This window comes from Ursus arctos, unplaced genomic scaffold, assembly GCF_023065955.2.
Source record: "Ursus arctos isolate Adak ecotype North America unplaced genomic scaffold, UrsArc2.0 scaffold_1, whole genome shotgun sequence".
NCBI lineage: Eukaryota > Metazoa > Chordata > Mammalia > Carnivora > Ursidae > Ursus > Ursus arctos.
This window is the reverse complement of record NW_026622763.1, coordinates 11,727,210-11,746,271: the sequence shown is the minus strand read 5'-3', so window position 1 is coordinate 11,746,271 and position 19,062 is coordinate 11,727,210. Positions and strand designations below refer to the sequence as shown.

At 36.0% G+C, this 19,062-nt stretch overlaps 1 protein-coding gene across 9 annotated transcripts in view; it reads left to right on the top strand.

Moving 5' to 3' along the window:
* Nucleotides 1-19,062, top strand: part of PTPN4 (protein tyrosine phosphatase non-receptor type 4) — a 207,466-nt gene that overhangs the window by 68,955 nt on the left and 119,449 nt on the right. For all 9 annotated transcript variants that reach the window (XM_026510144.4, XM_026510145.4, XM_044388278.3 and 6 more), the window contains exon 3: nucleotides 12,507-12,614. In XM_026510144.4, the coding sequence (XP_026365929.1) occupies nucleotides 12,507-12,614 (108 nt within the window). The remainder of the gene's footprint in view (nucleotides 1-12,506; nucleotides 12,615-19,062) is intronic.

The following is a 19,062-nucleotide window of genomic DNA, read 5'->3' as shown; positions in this document are numbered from 1 at the left end:
TAACATACATACAATAAAAATCAAATCTTTGGGACGCCTAGCTGGCTCAGTCAGTAGAGCATGCAACTCTTGATCTTGGGGTTGTGAGTTCAAAGCCCCACGTTGGGCATGGAGCCTACTTAAAAAAAAATCTTAAATGTAAGATTGATAAGAATTACAAAGTGAAATCTGTGAAACCACCATTGGATCAAGATATAGAATATTACCAATATGTTAGAAGTATCCCTTGTACTTCCTTGTTACTTTTCACTCCTTGTCCAAAGCAGTCACCAGACTGACATAGATTAGTTTTGTTTTTACTGTTATTAGAATAAATCATTTGAAATTGCTGTTTTTGTAAGTCAGTGTCGGCAGTTTCATATATGGTTCAACCTAAATATCCCCCCCCTTTCTGTATAATATTCCATTTCTGGTAACCAGTCCCCAAAAATGTTCCCCCAAAGAACTGTTCCTCTTAGTATTCATGCTATTGCAGAATTCCTCACCCCTGAATTTTGCCTGGCCTTTGTGATTCACTTTTGTCCATGGCAGCAAAGAGACTCTTTGTGACTACCAGTAACATGAAGCCTTCCCCCTTCTAGTTGGGTCACTTAGAACTCACACTCTTGGAACAGTCTCAAAATCCAGCTGTCATGCTGTGAGAAGTCTATACCATATGGAGAGGCCATATATGTAGGCTCTCTAGTTAATAGCCCCAGGTGATATTTTAGCCAACAGTCAGTACCAGTTGCCAACAATGTGAATGAACCATCTTGTACATTATGGTACTGTCAAACTTCAGATGAATTGATTAGCTGCCATCTAACTGCAACCACAAGTAAGAACCAAAGCTGGGCCCATCACCCCACAGAAGCATGAGAGATACTAATACTTCTTTTTTTTTTTTAATAGATTTTATTTATTTATTTGACAGAGAGACAGCCAGCGAGAGAGGGAACACAAGCAGGGGGAGTGGGAGAGGAAGAAGCAGGCTCATAGCGGAGGAGCCTGATGTGGGGCTCGATCCCATAACGCCGGGACCACGCCCTGAGCCGAAGGCAGACGCTCAACCGCGGTGCCACCCAGGCGCCCCGATACTAATACTTCTTGAAACAATATTTCGGTGTGTTCGCCCTAAAGCAATAGATAGTGAGATATCACTGTACAAGTATACCAAAAGTGATCCGATCCATTGTTTGTGGACCCTTGGTGTGTTTACCTGTGGGGCTCCTATGAATACTGTAGCTCTGAACAATTCTTATACATGTATATATTCATGAATATATATACATACTTCTGTTGAGCAAATATCTAAGAGTGGAAAGGCTGGGTCAAACTTCCTCCAGCAGTTTATTTCTACATCCTCACCAATACTTGGTATTTTTATTTTTTTACAATGTTTTAAATTTAAATTCAATTAATTAACATATAGTGTATTACAGGCTCCAGTGGTAGAGTTCAGTGATTCATCAATCTTATATAACACCCAGTGCTCATTACATCACAACACTTGGTATTTTTACATTTCAGCCATTTTGATGCTTGAGTTGTAATATTGTGGTTTTACCTTCTGCTAATTAATTTTTTCAGCATTTAAAAAAATAACACCAATCTCACTCTTCCAATGAATAAAAAGAGAAGGAACAGTTCACAACTCATTTTGCAAAACTGGTGTAACTTTGATATTAACAGCTACATTATATAATAAAGGAGTATTATAGACTAATATGAACAAAATTTGCAATTTTCCACCTAAATTATTAATAAATTAAAACTAATATATGCATATACAAAAATACTCTTAAATGTTTATGCCAATTTAGGTTAATTTCAAGAATGTAAAGTATAAAGGAAAAAATCCATATGATCAATTCCCCAACGTATTAAAAAACAAAAACTTAGTGTACTAGGAATAGGAAAGAATTTCCGTAAACTGCTAAAAGATATTTACAGATACCTAAGGCATACATCATACCTAAAAATGAACTACTGGAAGTTTTCCCCTAACACTGGAAACAAGACAAGAATGTCCACTATCTGCAACTTTATTGTGCTTTGGTGGTGGTGTTTCCCATATAATTATTGATCACTTACATTTCCAGTTTTTAATCTCACTCTTTATATGGTTTGCCAGTTTGTTGACTTTTGCTAAAAATCTCCTGCGTGGGAAATATTTGTCAATTCCTCTTTGTAGGACCTGTCAACTATGTACTGTGTATGCTTTAAGAGCTTTATTGAGATATATTTTCACATTTAAAGTGTATAGTTCATCCTTTTTATTGTACACTTCAGTGGTTTTTGGTATATTGCAATATTAATTTTTGAATATTTTAATATATGTAACAAAATTTACCACTTTAACCATTTTTGAGTACATTTGAGTACATTTGAGTACCACTTTAACCATTTTTGAGTTACATTTTTGAGTACAATTCATTTGCATTGATTACAGTCACACTGTTTTGCAGCCATTACCACTGTCTCTTTCCAAAACTTTTTCATCACTCCAAACAGTGAATCTTCCTCCCTGCTGATTGAGGAGCCCGACCTGGGGCTAAATCCCACAACCCCAAAATCACAACCCAAGTCGAACTGAAGAGCTGGGTGCTCAACTGACTGAGGCTACCAGCCGCCACAACTCCTCATTCTTTAACAATTCTTTCCATGACAGTTCTAGCACAGGTTTTAAGTTTTCTGTTTCCTCCTTTCTCCATGCTGTAGACTTCTTTTCAGCCCAGATATACAATTAAAAGAATGTTTATTACATTTTATCCAGCATCTCTAGGGATTTTGTTGCAGAAAGTTCTTAGATTATCTGCTCTGCCATATTGCTGGAAAGGAAAGTTGGTAGTTTTAAATGGGTTGTACAAAGCAGTTGTGTATTTTCAGCTTAAAAAATTTTCCTTTCAGTTAAGGAAAACTAAGTATAAGTAGTCTTCCGTTGTTGATAATGACAAAATAATTTGTGGTGGCTGTAAGCATAGGCTCTTGGGCCAGATAATCTTGGTAGAATGTAAGTTCTGCTACTACCTGTGTGATCTTTAGAAGTATGTGTTTATTTTCTGTATCTCAGTTTCCTTATCTTTTAAGAGTCTTAATAGGACCTACCTCATAGGATTTTTATGATAATTAAATGAATCAATACATGTTCACTCACAATAGTGTCTGACATAGCAAGTATTCAGAAGGTGTTGTCTGTCTCTGTTGTTAATTATTACTCATTTTGCTAGCCATAATATTTACTACTTTTTTTTAAAGATTTTATTTATTTATTTGACAGCGAGAGACAGTGAGAGAGGGAACACAAGCGGGGGGGGGGGCGTTGGAGAGGGAGAAGCAGGCTCCCCGCCGGGCAGGGAGCCAGATGTGGGGCTCGATCCCAGGACACCGGGATCGTGACCTGAGCCGAAGGCAGACACTTAATAACTGAGTCACCCAGGCACCCCCATAATATTTACTTCTTGAGGTTCCTTCCTCTTTATGCAAAACCTTTTCTCTAACTTCTGTATAGGAAAAAAAAAGCAGTTTTTTAGCTGTAGAAGACATAGTTTAAATGGAGTACCATAACATTTGTTTCCCTCCTTTTGTTTTATAAATTCATTCCGGGCAGAATAAAGAAGCTGTTGAGACACCTGGGTGGCTCTGTTGGTTAAGCATCTGCCTTTGGGTCAGGTCATGATCCCAGGGTCCTGGGATTAAGTCCCCCGTCGGGTTCCTTGCTCAGTGGGGAGACTCTCCTCCTTCTGTCTGCTGCTCCCCCTGCTTGTGTGCATGCTCTCTCTCTCTGATAAATAAATAAAATCTTTAAAAAAGAAAAGAAAAAGGTTAAAAAAAAACAAGAAACCTTAAGCCCCCTACTAAATTTTACATTGTCCATCAATAAGTTACCTCCATTTCTTGTCAAAGTCAGTGTGTGTTTATATGTTATCTCTTAAAGTTTATGTTGTCTCTTAAGAATCTCTCCTCACTTCAGGCTCCTAATGAAAATCCTTTTTCATTGTGTATGCTTCATCCAGGTATAATCAAAGTCCATCCTCTAAGAGCAGTATGCGTTTGACCTAAACATTATGAAAATAACTCTTTCCGGCAGTCCTTAAGTGTTCCAGCCTGCTTACCTGTTACATAATTGTCTTTTTTCTTACGTGAAAACATCCCTTTTTTTCATCTTCAGGAGAGCATCTTTAGAAGTAAGGGACCTCAGAGATCATCTAATTTAGTTGTTTTCAGACATTTTAAAGTGTGGAATCCTTTTTTTTTTTTCTGCCATGAAGATACACATACACAACATGTCTGTGTGGGGAGGTGGGTGGGTCTGGTGGATCCATTACACCCACTATGGTTGAAGCAGGAAGCCTAAATTTGGCCTTTCCTCCCTCAATACACAGATGAACTAGTCTATTCCCATAGGTTAGAGTTGATGAACTGGCTACATACTAACTGGCCAAATAAGAATGTGGCCTATTTAGTATTTCCATTTTACTGTACTACCCTTCAAAGGATTTTTCTCTGCCATAGGTTTTGTAGTGCTGCTGCTTGGTATTTTCTTATAAACTTGTCTAACACATCTGTCCTTGTGCTTGGTCTGCCAATAGGAATCTCAGTTTCGCATGGCAGTTGTTACTGACTTAAAGTTCTAGTGGTAAACCTAGAGAAGTTCTGTTAGGAGCAATTTCTTCATCTTTAAAGCAACTGTTTCTAGTGAGTTAGTTTCTGTGCAGATGCACTATCCCTTGTGCTTTAGAGATTTTCTCAAATGCCTTGTTTAACTGGTCCTCTTATGAAGTCAGAAAAACTGAGGAATCAGGAATGCTTGCAAAGGGACTTAAAATCCCTATAAACTTAAATTTTTTTGTGTAGGCCGATTTGTCATTCACTTATTCAATTACCCAATATATTTTATTGCCTTCTTTGGCAGTCATTGTTCGACCTACTGGGGATTTTGGTACATGCCATGGTTCTTCCTCAACTGTTTCCTTACTCTTTTTCTGACCCTAGGCAAAGACATTTGCTTTATGTCTTCAGTATTTTTTACTTTCTGCAATTGAGTCTAGTTTCTGCCCTAGGAGTGAGGGCTGTGTGGAGGCCTCCAGCTTCTTGGCCACACCATCCTCTGTTTAAAAATCTCTAACACAGGGGCGCCTGGGTGGCACAGCGGTTAAGCGTCTGCCTTCGGCTCAGGGCGTGATCCCAGCTTTATGGGATCGAGCCCCACATCAGGCTCCTCTGTTATGAGCCTGCTTCTTCCTCTCCCACTCCCCCTGCTTGTGTTCCCTCTCTCTCGCTGGCTGTCTCTATCTCTGTCGAATAAATAAATAAAATCTTTAAAAAAAAAAAAAAATCTCTAACACAGAGTTGAGATGCATGAGAAATGCTGGTGGCCTGCCCCTTCTGCGGAGATTCTGTATCACTTGACTAGCATCTAAGAATAGAGGGATTCCCATCTTGTTGGCCACACTGGAATGGAGCTTATATAGTATTGGCCTGGGAGGAAGAGAGAAAAAGTGGATCATGGCTCAAGTGCCACAGACTCTTCCTATTCTTACCAAGATTTAGTACAGTTTTTTGAATAAATCCTGTTTTATTTGTTTTATCCTCTTACTACAATTCCCTGAGAGTTTACATTGTTGGGGTTTGTGTGTGTTTTTGTTTGTTTTTTAATTATTTTCCTTAGCAATAGTTGTTTTGCTGGGTACTAGGTCAATGGAACTGCTTTCAGGGTATCATTACCTGGTTGGTTTTGAGCATCGAACCAGCCTTGCATCTCTGGAAAACCTCACTTAGTCATTGTGTATAATCCTTTGAGGATTGCTTAAGTCCATCTATTAATATTTTATTGAGGAATTTTGTGTTTATGTTCATGAGGAATATTTGCTTACAGTTTTCTTTTTTTGTACTTTGGCTTTGATGTTTGCGTATACTGGTTTCATGGAGCAAGTTGATTTTCTGGCGGTGGGTTGAGTAGAATTGTTCTTTTTTAAAATAATTTTTAAAAAACTTTTATTTATTTATTGGAAAGAGAGACAGAGAGTGCAAACAGGGGGAGGGAGAAAGACAAGCAGACTCTACGCTGAGTGTGGAGCCAGATGCGGGGCTCAATCCCATGACCCTGAGATCATGACCTGAGCTGAAATCAAGAGTGGGACACCCAACTGACTGAGCACCCAGGCACCCTGAGTAGAATTGTTCTTAATTCTTATTTAAATGTTTCTTAGAATTCTCCAGTTAAATCATTAGGCCCAGGAGACTTCAGTTTTGAGGTGGTGTGTGTGTGTGTGTGTGTGTGTGTGTGTGTGTGTGTGTGTGTGTTTGTTTGTTAAGAGTTTTTTTTAAAGTATAGTATCATTAAAAAATAATTATGCAGGGCACCTGGGTCGCTCAGTTGGTTAAGTGTCTTCCTTTAGCTTAGTAGGTTTTTGCATTTTGAGGAATTAGTTTATTTCATCCAAATTGTCAGATGTATGTGTATAGGTATGTTTCTCTATTTACTAACCTTGTAAATGTTTTTGGAGTGTGTAGTGACATCCTTTGACATCCTTACTTTTAATTCTATAATTGGTAATTTGTGTATTCTTTTTTTCCTCTACTGGTCTTGCTAGAAGTTTCTCAATTTTATTAATCTTTTCAAAGAATCAGATTTTCATAGATTTCCTTTTTTTTTTTTTTAAAGATATTATTTATTTATTGGAGGAGGGGAGAGGGCATGCCCACAAGCAGGGGGGAAGGGCAGAGGGAGAGTGATATGCAGACTCTCCACTTAGCAGGGAGACTGACTAGAGGCTCAATCCCAGGACCCCCAGGGATTATGACCTGAGCAGAAGGCAGACACTTAACCGACTGAGCCACCCAGGTGCCACTACATAGATTTCTGCTCTTACCTGTATTTTACTCCTCCTTTCTGTTTATTTTGCTCTTTTTCTAGTTTTCTTTAGGAGGGTGCTCAGGCTATTTACTTGAGACCTTTCCTTTTTTCTAATGTAAACATTTAGGTCATAAATTATCTTTTCACCACTACTTTAGCCATATCCCACAGTCAAAAATTGATACGTCATTTTCTTTTTTCCAGTTTGTTGTTCTTTGTTATTTTCTTGAGTGTTCTTTATCCTGTGGAGTATTGAAAAATGTGTTCTTTTATTTCCAAGTGTTTTCCTTTCTAATTTTTTCTTAAATTTCTGTTACTGTTTTCTGCTTGATTTCATTATGATTATAGAGCACTGAGTTTAGTTTTCAATTTGGTAAGGTTTATTTAATGACCCAGGATATGGCCTGTCTTATGAATGTTCCATAGACAATTGAAAAGAATGAGTATTTTGATGTTAACTAGAGAGTGTCCTATACATGTCATTTGGATCCTGTTAGTTGATGTATTGTAGAATTCTTCTATATTCTTGCTAATTTTCTATTTAATAATTCTAGCAATTGCTAGATATTTGACATTGCCAGTTACATTTGTGCTTTTTCTATTTTCTAATTTTCTTTCCACTCTGTTTTTATTTCATTTGCTTTCCAGCTATGTTCTTTGTGCATAAATATTTTCTAATGTCCTTTTTTCTGTCCGGTAAAATTATTTGCTCTCAAGTGTACTTTTTAAAATTGATGGTAGCATGATATATCTTTTCCTATCCCTTTGCTTTCAATTTACATATATTATTATATTTGAAGTTTTAAGTTTGTTGTAAATAGTAGGTAGTTAGATCATGGTTTTTTCCTGTTCTGTCAGTCTCTGCCTTTTCATTCATCTATTTAGACCATGTATTTTCATGTAATTATTTGTATGTTAGAGCTTTGGTGTGCTATTTTATTACTTGCTTTCTGTCTGTTATATTTTTTAATTTGTTTTTTTTTCTTCCCTTTCTAATAGATTATGTGAACATTTTTTAGAATCTCATTTTTATTATAGTGTTTTTGAGAGTATGTTTTTGCATAGCTCTTTTTGGTGGTTGCTCTTGTTATTATGTTTTATATATACAAATTAAAGTAGCATAGTTGATGTTTGAACAACATGGGTTTGAACTGCGTGGGTCAATTTGTGTGTAGAATTTTTTAGATAAATGCAGTACAGGACCATAAATGTATTTTTTTCCTTATGATTTTCTTAACAACTTAGTATCTTCTTTTCTCTAGCTTACTTTATTGTAAGAATTCTGTATATAGTACATACAACATATAAAATGTGTGTTAATTGACTGTTTTTTGTTATCAGTAAGGCTTCTAGTCACCGGAGGCTATTACTAGTTGAGTTTTTGGGGAGTCAAGAGTTATATGCAGGTTTCAACTGTGGGGCAGGGGGTGGAAGTTGGCATGCCTAATCCCTGTGTTCAAGAGTCAACTGTATATTGGTAACAACATTTTACTACCTTGAGTGAAGTATAGAAATCTTACCTGCCTTTAGGGATCTTTACCTTTGCCCCCACTTTATAATTGTCTTAATTTTTTTCTCTACATACATTGGGCAGCATGTCAATAAAGTTAAAATGTTTACTTTTAACTGTCAAATATAAATTAATCCTACAGAGAAGCATAGGTTTTTGTATTTTTCCTAATTTCTCCCACTCTGTAGCTCTTTCTTCTTTTCTGTTTTTCTAAGTTTCTTCATGTTATTGTTTCCTTTCTGACTGGAGAACTTCTTTTAGGTATTCCTTAAGTGATGGTCTATTCGTGATAAATTCTCTTAAATTTTTCTTTTTCTGAGAATGTTATTATTTACCTTCATTCCTATACCATATTTTCTCTTAATAGAGAATTCTGTGTTGATAGTTCTTTTAGCACGTGGAAAATACTATGTACAACTTCCTACTATCTATTCTAATTTGAATTGTCACTCCCTATAGGTAAATGTTTAATTCTTCTTGTAGCTGCTTTCACGATTTTTTCCTTTTTCTTTTTTTTTTTATTCTTTAAAAGATTTTATTTATGTGTTTATTTGAGAGTGAGAGAGAGAGATAGCATGCATGCAAGTGGAGAGAGGAGGAGAGGGAGAGGGACAGGCAGACTCTGCTGAGCACAGAACCCCACGCAGGGCTCAGGCCCAGGACCCTGAGATAACAACCAGAGCAGAAACCAAGAGCCGGACACCCAACTGATTGAGCCCCCCAGGCATCCATCCTTTCTCTTTTGTTTTCAGTAGTTTGATTATGATGTGTCTTGGGGTATATTTGTCTGGTTTCATTTTCTTTGGGATTCACTTGGATTCTTGAATTTGTGTTTTTACTTCTTGCTGAATTTGTGACAATTTCAGCTAGTATTTCCTCACATATTTGATTATCCTGAAACTCTTTCTTTTCTCTTTTAGGGACTCTAGGGACAAGACTGTTACATCTTTTTTCATTGTCTCTTATGTCTCTGAAGGTCTGGTTATTTTCTTTTTTTTTTTCAGTCTGTTTTCTTTTTGTTGTTTAGATTGGGTAATTTCTGTTCATCTGTCTTGAAATTTATTGATTCTTTTCTTTCTCATCTTCATTCTATTGAGCACATCAAGTTAGTTTTTATTTTTATATTATATTTTTCAGTTATTTAATTTCCTTTTGGTTCCTTCATCTTATATTTATTTGCAGAAATATTCTAATTAATTTTTTTTGTTTTTTTTAAACAGCTTTCATTAATGGCTCTTTGAAATGTTCCTAGGATGGCTGCTTCAAAATCCTTGTCAGATAATTCCAACATCTGAGTCCTGTCAGTGTTGGCATCCGTTGATTGCTTTTTCTCACTCTAGTTGAGATTTCTCTGGTTCTTTGTATGAAGAATGCTTTTAGGTAGTATTCTAGACGTTTTGGGGCAATATTTTGTGAGACTGAATCATATTCAATCTTCTTTTTTGCAGGAAGTCACCTTGGTAGCATACAGGTCCTGGCCAGCTTTTGTGGGTTGTGGTTCTAATGGTAGCTTGGTTTCCAGAATCTTTGTATAATTATTTTGTTCTATTTTCTGTGTATGTTATCCAGAGACTTTACTGAAGGCCATGCATGTAATCCACACTGTAGTTGAGTTTTAAAACCTTTTGCGCTTTTAATTTTGGTCAGTTTTACATGCAATTGATCATTGGTATCTACTATTTCAAGACTTAACTGTTCCTTTTCCTAGTTAACTCCTTTCCCAAATCATCCTCCTCCTTTCTGTTTGATAGATGACCTTGGATTTGGCAATTAATTCATAGAAATGACATCAAAAGAAATAAATGAATAAATTTGGCTTCACAAAAATTTAAAACTTTTGTGTATCCAAGTATATGATCAAGACACCTACAAATGGGAGAAAATATTTGCATCCCGATTATAAAAAGAACTTACAGAACTCAACAACAAAATGATTAACAGCTGAGTTTTTTAAAAGGGCAGAAAGGCACCTGGGTGGCTCAGTCGGTTAAGCATCTGCATCTTGATTTCTGTTCAGGTCATGATCTCAGCGGTATGATATCGAGCCCTGTGCATCAGGCTCTGCAGTAGGCATGGAGCCTGCTTAAGATTCTCTCTCCCTCTGCCCCTCCCCTCCAAAAATAAAATAAAATAAGCAAAGATCTTGATTAGACATTTCTCCAAAGATGTACAAATGACCAATAAGCACATGAAAAAAATCCTCAATATCATCAGTTTTTATGGAAGTGCAAATGAAGACCACATTGAAGTACTACTTCATACCTACTGGGATGGCTTTAATCAAAAGAATAGAAAATAACAAATGTTGGCAAGGTTTTAGAGAAATTGGAACCCTCATGCATTGCTGGTGGGAATGTAAATTGCTATAGCTGCTGTAGACAGGAGTTTGGTGGTACCTCAAAAAGCTAAACATAATTTCCATATGATCCATCAATTCCTCTTTGTACTTACCCAAAAGAATTGAAAGCAGTGTTCTTGGTAAGATGATTCACAGTACTGAAAAGTGGAAACAATCCATGCCATCAACTGACAAATTGTGATATATCCACATAATGGACTATTATTTAACCATTACAAAAGGGAAACTAAGGGTGGATACATGATACAACATGGATAAACCTTGAAAACGGTATGCTAAATGAAAAAAAAGCCAGACACAAAAGGTTACAAATGTTTGGTTCTGTTTATGTGAAATGTCCATAGTAGATATATGAATAAAGACAGGAAGCACATTAGTGGTTGCTGGGGGGGGGGGGTATTGTTTGATGGGTATGATACTTTTTTTGGCGTGATGAAAATGTTTTGGAACTAGATAGAAGTGATGATCGCACAGTATTGTCAGTGTAATAAATGCCACTAATTTGTACAAAATGGTTGGTTTTAGATGATGTGAATTTTACCTCAATGAAAAAAAATGGAAAGAAAAAAGGAGTCCCCTAGCCAGGCTGCCACTTTGTTTTCACCTTTCAGAGTTTTCTTGTTTTTAATCTGTTTTTTTGTTTTGTTTTGTTTTGTTTTGTTTCTTTGTTTCACTTAGCTGGAGGTACAGGGAGAAGTACATCTATTCCATCTTGTCTCTAGAAGAATACCTTAGACTCACCTTAGTAGCTTTTTAAAAGACTAATGCTTGATCTTCGTCCTGGACTAATTTAATGAGAATGGGAGAGGGGTGGGGGAGGTAAGTTGCATCAATATAAAAAATATTTACATGTCATTCGAATGGCAGCCACCATTGTGAAGCACTCTTTGAAGAACATATTTTCTGCCACTGATGAGTTTTGCAAGTAGCTTTTTGACCCAGTCTGGCCAATAAGACACGAAGGAAAGTTCTTTGTAAGGTAACCTTACAAAGGAGGTTGTTCTTTTGTACATTGTCATATATTGGTATGAATTTTGAAATTGCTACAACCATCTTGTTAACAGTCTACAAAGACAGTTAATACCAGGAATGCATCACTTTCCAGTCATAATTTAAATGGAAGAATAAAAACAATAAGACAAATGATAAAGATATATGCATGAGTTAATGTGGCAACAATATACAATTACAAAAATATCGTGATTTTAGCCTGAAAGCAGAAGCATTTCAATCATAGGTTTTCCTTAATGTCATCTTATTTATTTATCTTTTTTATTATTATTATTTTACAGAGTGGGGGAGAGAGAGAGAGAGAGAGGTGGGGAAAGGGGCAGAAGAAGCAGGCTCCACACCCAGCACAGAGTCTGAAGAGGGGCTTCAGAGATCATGACCTGAGCCAAAATCAAGAATCAGATGCTTAACCAACTAAGCCAACCAGGCAGGCACCCCAATGTCATCATATTTATTATATTACCCTTTGAACCATCTGAACTAAAGTTAGACTCTGGTTTTGTTTGTTTGTTTGTTTTAAAGTTTATTTTTTAGTAATCTCTACACCCAGTGTGAGGCTCAAACTTACGACCCTGAGATCAGGAGTTGCATACTCTACCAACTGAGCGGGCCAGGCTTCCCAAGTCAGACTGATTTTTAAGTAGTGTGTAACACGTAAACTCTTTATCCTGAATCAAGTCGTTGTGGAAACAGTTGCCAATTTAATAGAAGAGGACAAAAGTTCAGGAGCTCAAACATCTGAAAGTGTATTGCCTACCAGTGTTGATTTCCTTTTATTTCTCTTCTAGAAACATGATCAGGGGCAAGTTCTGTTGGATATAGTCTTCAAGCATCTTGATTTGACTGAGCGTGACTATTTTGGTTTGCAGTTGGCTGACGATTCCACAGACAACCCAGTAAGTTTAAGCTGTTGTATTGTGTTTCATTTCACTTTTTCTCTCTGTTCATAATATAAAGTCCTTTCCGATTTATAATGTTTACTAATCTGATTAGTGAGAGTTGTTTTTTTTTTAAAGAATTTAATTAGAACGATTAGAGGTAATTCTTTTGCCTTTGTTCCTCATTTTCTTGATGTTTTGAATTGTAAAGTTTTTTCCTTAAGGTTTTCATAACTATAAGTCAGTCTGTAAATCTAGTACCATTTTCTTTATGTGTCTCAGACAACTGAGACGTAAATCTAACTCATGATACTTGACTGAAAGAGAAAAATGGGCATGAAGGTTAAAATATTAATGCAATATTAAAATATTGAAGTAAAATATTTTAAAGTATTAATGTATCTTAGTCTTACATAAATTAGCTTTCATTAAAATGAAATCAGTTTTTTGTGGCATTCATGGCAATCTGTTTCTAACTAAAATTCTTAATTTGTTAAATGTAAATTTTCCAAGTAGGAAGATTCAAAGGATACCCTCCCATATGAGATGGAGATTAAATTTCACAGCTCTACATTTCTTAGGCATTAAGTTACTTAGGTTATTACTAATTCTTTAATAGTTGCAATCATGATTCTTTTTGTTGGAAAAAAAATCACATTATAGAAATAGAAGATCGCATGTGATGAATAACAGAAATGTTGAATTCTTTGAAAATTTATATGCTTATACTGATAGGGTCTTTTACAAAAGAATATGATATTCTTTTGATTAGTACAGGAGAGTGACTATTTTGAAGGAGACCTTTTGTATATATAGTTTAGAAAATTAGAATCATTTCTTTAGAAATCAGTTTGTAAGGGCATATTAATAAAATGGCTGTAGAAAATAAAATAACTCTTATGTGAAAAGTAGAGTTTCTGTCTCGTTCTCTCTCTTTCATAGTCAGAATCCTAGGTTTCTTTCTTTCTTTTTTTTTTTTTTAAGATTTTATTTATTTATTTGACAGAGAGAGACAGCCAGCGAGAGAGGGAACACAAGCAGGGGGAGTGGGAGAGGAAGAAGCAGGCTCATAGCGGAGAAGCCTGATGTGGGGCTCGATCCCAGAATGCTGGGATCACGCCCTGAGCCAAAGGCAGACGCTTAATGACTGCGCCACCCAGGCGCCCCAGAATCCTAGGTTTCTGAATGAGTGGTTAACGGGAAGTAAATATGAGATGTTAAATGTTACTTTTTCTTGGCATCATTTACTGATTTTGTATGAAAAACTGAGGATGATGTGGATAAAAGAAAGCAAGAGCCAGCTAGTCGTAGTGCAAAGAAATCCTTTTGTACCGAACTGAAATAAAAACAAACTTTCCCTATAAGTTGATGCTTTCACCAGAGACTGGAGCTTCTACGTGGGCCTAGAGGGGGGGAGTATTATTTCTTGATAAATAAACAGATGTGAAAATGGAAGTGAGTAGAAATGTCAGTAATGTAACCTTTCCCAGAAAGATAAATTGTGAGCTAGGCAAATTCCCCGAAGGTGTCTGCTATACCTCACTTTGTGCAACGTTGAGCTTAAAACAAAAATACTAATAATTCTTAAATTATGTTGCTGACAGTTCTAGTTCCAACCCTCTAGCCGGAAGCCTGTCTGTAGATTGATCAGAGAAGTGATAAGACAACAAAGGAGAAAGAGCAACTACTTACCACGATTGTTTCTGCCAGGAGTGTGAAAAACCATCACTTGTGACACAGTATTCTAGAAGGGCTAATACTGAGATCACATATATTATAAAAGATAAGAAATCCTGTTACATAAGTTTGTATACGTAAGACATTTTTATTCTAAGGCAGTTACAGCAGGAAGAATATGGAGAAGCTGAAGTATTTTTAGCTGGGTTGATCTTTTTGCAGTCCCCTGCTTTTTCTTATTTTGTCTTACTTTTCTGTCTTGAGCTTTCCTTCCCAAATAAGATATATTCCTAGGTCCAAGGGTCCAGTTGCTAATGACCTAAAATAATTCTTCCCCAAAATTTAGAATTAGAATTTCAAAGACCCAGAAGAAGCCTTAGAAATTATCTCATCTAACACCCTATTTTTCGTGAGAAATTATCCTAATCCAATGGGATAAAGCCCAAGTTACTTGCTGGCATTAATGGAACTAGTCTTGGGTCTCACAGCTCCCCATGTGGGTCTTTTCCACGGTACTACAGTTTCACTATTTAAGTATTGAGAAGAATCTGTGAAATGCCAAAATGCCAAGGGGGGGCCTGTAGACAGCACAAATGTTGTAAGTAATGTCCTGTTTCTGATTGTCAATATGAAAATACATCAACACTTTGAGGATAATTAATGGACTGACAGAGGGATGCCATTCTGAAAAAGAGAAAGGAGTAAGGGGCTAACGTTTATAAAACATCTAATGTGGACTTGTTTGTAAACCTAATTCTCAATTTTATGAATGTATAATTAAAATATTTTTAGGATGAAAAACTGAGGCTTACAAAACTTGTCTAATGACATAGATAGTTAAGTAGCTGAGAAAGGATTTGAACTTGATTCTGACTCAAAAGCATATACTCTTCCTACTACAAAATACTGCTTCTCAAGAGATTATGATATATAGATGCACAGAACTTATAAAAATGAACATGTTGAGAAGAGGAGGTATTCATGCAATCAAATTGCCAGCATAGATCAAAAGAAATTGGGTTATATTCTATAAGAATTAATCCTTGTCAGTCCTTAGTTCAGAGTTTTTTCATTCCACAGTTTGTTTAGTTAATATATACCTGTATATAGGTGTATATAAATATATATATTTTTAAAGATTTTAGGTTTTATTTGAGAGAGAACAAGAGAGGGAGAAAGAGCACAGAGAGAACTAGAGGGAGAAGCAGACTCCCCGCCAAGCAGAGAGCCTGATGTGGAACTCAGTCCTAGGACCCTTAGGTCATGATCTGAGCTGAAGGCAGACACTTAACCGACCGAGCCACCCAAGTGCCCCTGTATATATGTATATGTATATGTGGTGTGTGTGTGTGTGTGTGTGTGTGTGTGTGTGTGTATGTGTATGTATGTTAGGTATATGTGTATGTGTTGCGTGTCTGCGCGTGTGTGTATAATGGTTTTAGAGGATCAGAGCTAATACTCCCTTAGGCACATAAACATTGAAATTAATTTAATTGGACTTAAAATTGATAAACTAAAAAAAACACCAGATGTTTTATTGTGATCTTGTACATAACAGATACGTACTTAGTAGGTTATCCTTTTCTTTAAAATCTTCCTGGGGGGGTGCCTGGGTGGCACAGCGGTTAAGCGTCTGCCTTTGGCTCAGGGCGTGATCCCGGCGTTATGGGATCGAGCCCCACATCAGGCTCCTCCTCCTGCTTCTTCCTCTCCCACTCCCCCTGCTTGTGTTCCCTCTCTTGCTGGCTGTCTCTATCTCTGTCGAATAAATAAATAAAATCTTTAAAAAAAAAAAAAAAATCTTCCTGGGTCATGAGTTCTAGTACAACAAGCAAAATTGCTTAAAAGCTTTGACTCTTCAAAATTTCTTCTGTTTTCATTAAAACCTGTTTATCACAGATTTAGGTCTTAGCATAATGTATGGTTTAATATAGTATTTAGCGAATGTTTATTGAATGAGCAAAATAATGAGTAATGTGGTTACAATTCATTATGCATAATTTCTTTATAAGCAGGTAAAGGTGGCTCTTCCTTATTGGCCTTTATCAGTACGATATTCATCGAACCCTCCAATTATATTATTCATGTATATTAATTTTTTTGTTTTTTGGGTTTTTGTCCCTAAAGTGACTTTGTGTCGGTTAGTGTGGGATGAAGAGTAGATTATCAACTGTTGTTGACTTGTTCTTTCTACAGTTTCATCCTTCTAATACTTTGTGTTGTGGTTATGATCTTTTACTCTTTACTACTATTTCTGTATTCCCTATCCTTGTGGCTTTCAAACCTAACTTATATCAGAATCACCTGGATACTTCTTAAAGTACAGATTTCTGGGCCTTATGCCTGGAGTCTTTGATTCAGAAAGTCTGGTGTGAAGCTCAGGAATTTGCACTGCAAATAAGTTCCACTTATACTAATGCCGTTAGTCCAAGGAACCATGTTTTGAAAATCACTGCTCTAACCTAATAGTCTAACTAAGGTTACTGAAGTAAGAAATAATTCTTACGAATAGCTTGGTCTGGTTTTTGGAGATTGTTTTTATACCCTCAAAATTCTTGAATTCATTCTTGAATTCATTCATGTTTGAGAAACTATAGGAAAGGTCACATAGAGGATGACTCATATCCACAAGCCTCATTTTAGGACAATATGATTGCTAAAATGCTTGCTTTTATTTCACATATTTCGGTAGATCTCTCATATTTTATATTTCATCTGTTTTACTGTAATATCTTAGTTAGGCTTTTACTACCTATTGTATAAACGTCTTTGGTAGTCTGCCAAATGTTGGATTTTTGTTCCTGGTCTCTTTTAACCCTGTTCCATTTTGGGAGGGAGTGACAGATTTGGGTGCAGAAAAGTGTTTCAGAGAGAATCAGCATCATGTGTAATGTTCCAGAATGAGGAATGAGGAATGTTATATTTGAGGAACTGGAAGAAAATTTTAATCAATGAAATATAGAGCAAGGGGAGAATGTGGGCCTAAAATGAAGTTTGGGTAGTATTCCAGATTATAGTCAGCAAATTTTACACTTATGGAAATGGGAAATGTATAAAATAGAAATAATGGAAATATTTATAAAATATTTTGTAAAAATTTATAAAAATGAAAATAGTATCACTCTTGGGGTTAATGTGGAGATGTGAATTTTTACATGGAAAGCACTTAGAACATGATTGAAACAAAGTAAATACTTGATAAATATTAATTTATCAACAAACAAATGAAAAGGACTCTAATTTACATTGGCGTGATTAGAGAGGATATTGTATCCATGCAAAAGGAACAATGAAAGATTTTGGAAATGAAAATATAATTGTCACAATAAAAAGATCACTGGTTAAGATAAATAGAGTAGATGCTGGAGAAGACTTAATGCCTCAATATTAATAGAAGCAACACATAAATAATACAAACACAGAATATTTTAATAATAAAACAGGTTTTATCAGGCAATCACATAACCTCCTTGTTTTTTTAAATACTATATTTTGGGAGATACAAAATTAACTTGCAGATATGAGACATTTTGAAGATTTAACAATAGACTCTACAAAGGGAAAAGAATGAGCAGTTAATTTTGAGAAGACTATAAACAGAACTCCAGGCCTAAATTGAAATTCCTTCAGGATTTGATAGAGTTGATGAAGTACTCATCCCTAACAGATAATTCTGCTTTTTTTAATTTAAATATAATTGACATGTAACATTTTATTAGTTTCAGGTGTAAAACATAATGATTTGATATTTGTATATATTATGAAATGATCACCACAATAAGTATAGTGAACATCCATCACCATATGGTTACAATTTTTTTTCCTTGTGATGAACTTTTAAGATCTGTTCTCTTAGCAACTTTCAAATGTACAATATAATAACTATCATTAATACAAAATGCTAACTATACTTACCATGCTATGCATTAAATCCTAGGACTTCCAGTTATAAAATAACTGGACATTTGTACTGTTTGCCTCCCTTTACCATTTCATGCCTGCCCTACGCACCACCTCTGGCAGCCACTTACCTGTTCTCTGTACCTAAGAGTTCAGCATTTTGGTAGGATTTGGATTTTCGTTTTGGTTTTGGTTTTGTGTTTTTATGTTCCACTTGTAAGTGAGATCATAATGGTATTTGTTTTTCCTGTCTGATTTATTCCATACAAGTTGTCATAAATGGCAGGATCCCCTTCTTTTTTATGGTTCAGTAATATTTCTGTGTGTGTGTGTATACACACCCTATCTTTTTAATCCATTCTTCCATCAGTGAACACTTAGGTTGCTTCCATATCTTGACTATTGTAAAATAATGCTCAGTGAGCACAAGGATGCAGATAACTTTTCAAGTTAGTGTCTTTGTTTCCTTTGGATAAATACCAGAGTGGAATTGCTGGATCATATAGAAGTTCTATTTTTAATTTTTTGAGAAACCTCCATACTGTTTTCCACAATGGATGCAGCGGTTTATATTCCCACCATCAGTGCACAAAGGTTCCTTTTTCTCTACATCCTCACCAACACTTGCTCTGTCTTGTTCAAGGCCAATATTTTCTTATTTTCTGTCTCTGGATGATCTGCTCACTGATGAAAGTGGGATATTAAAGTCCTCTACTATTGGACACCTCAGTGACTCATTTGGTTAAGTCATCTGCCTTCGGCTCAGGTCATGATCCCAGGGTCCTGGGATTAAGTCCCACATCAGTCTTCCTGCTCAGCGGGGAGCCTGCTTCTCCCTCTCCTCCCTGCTCTCCCTGCTTGTCTCTCACTATCTCTGTCTCAAATAAGT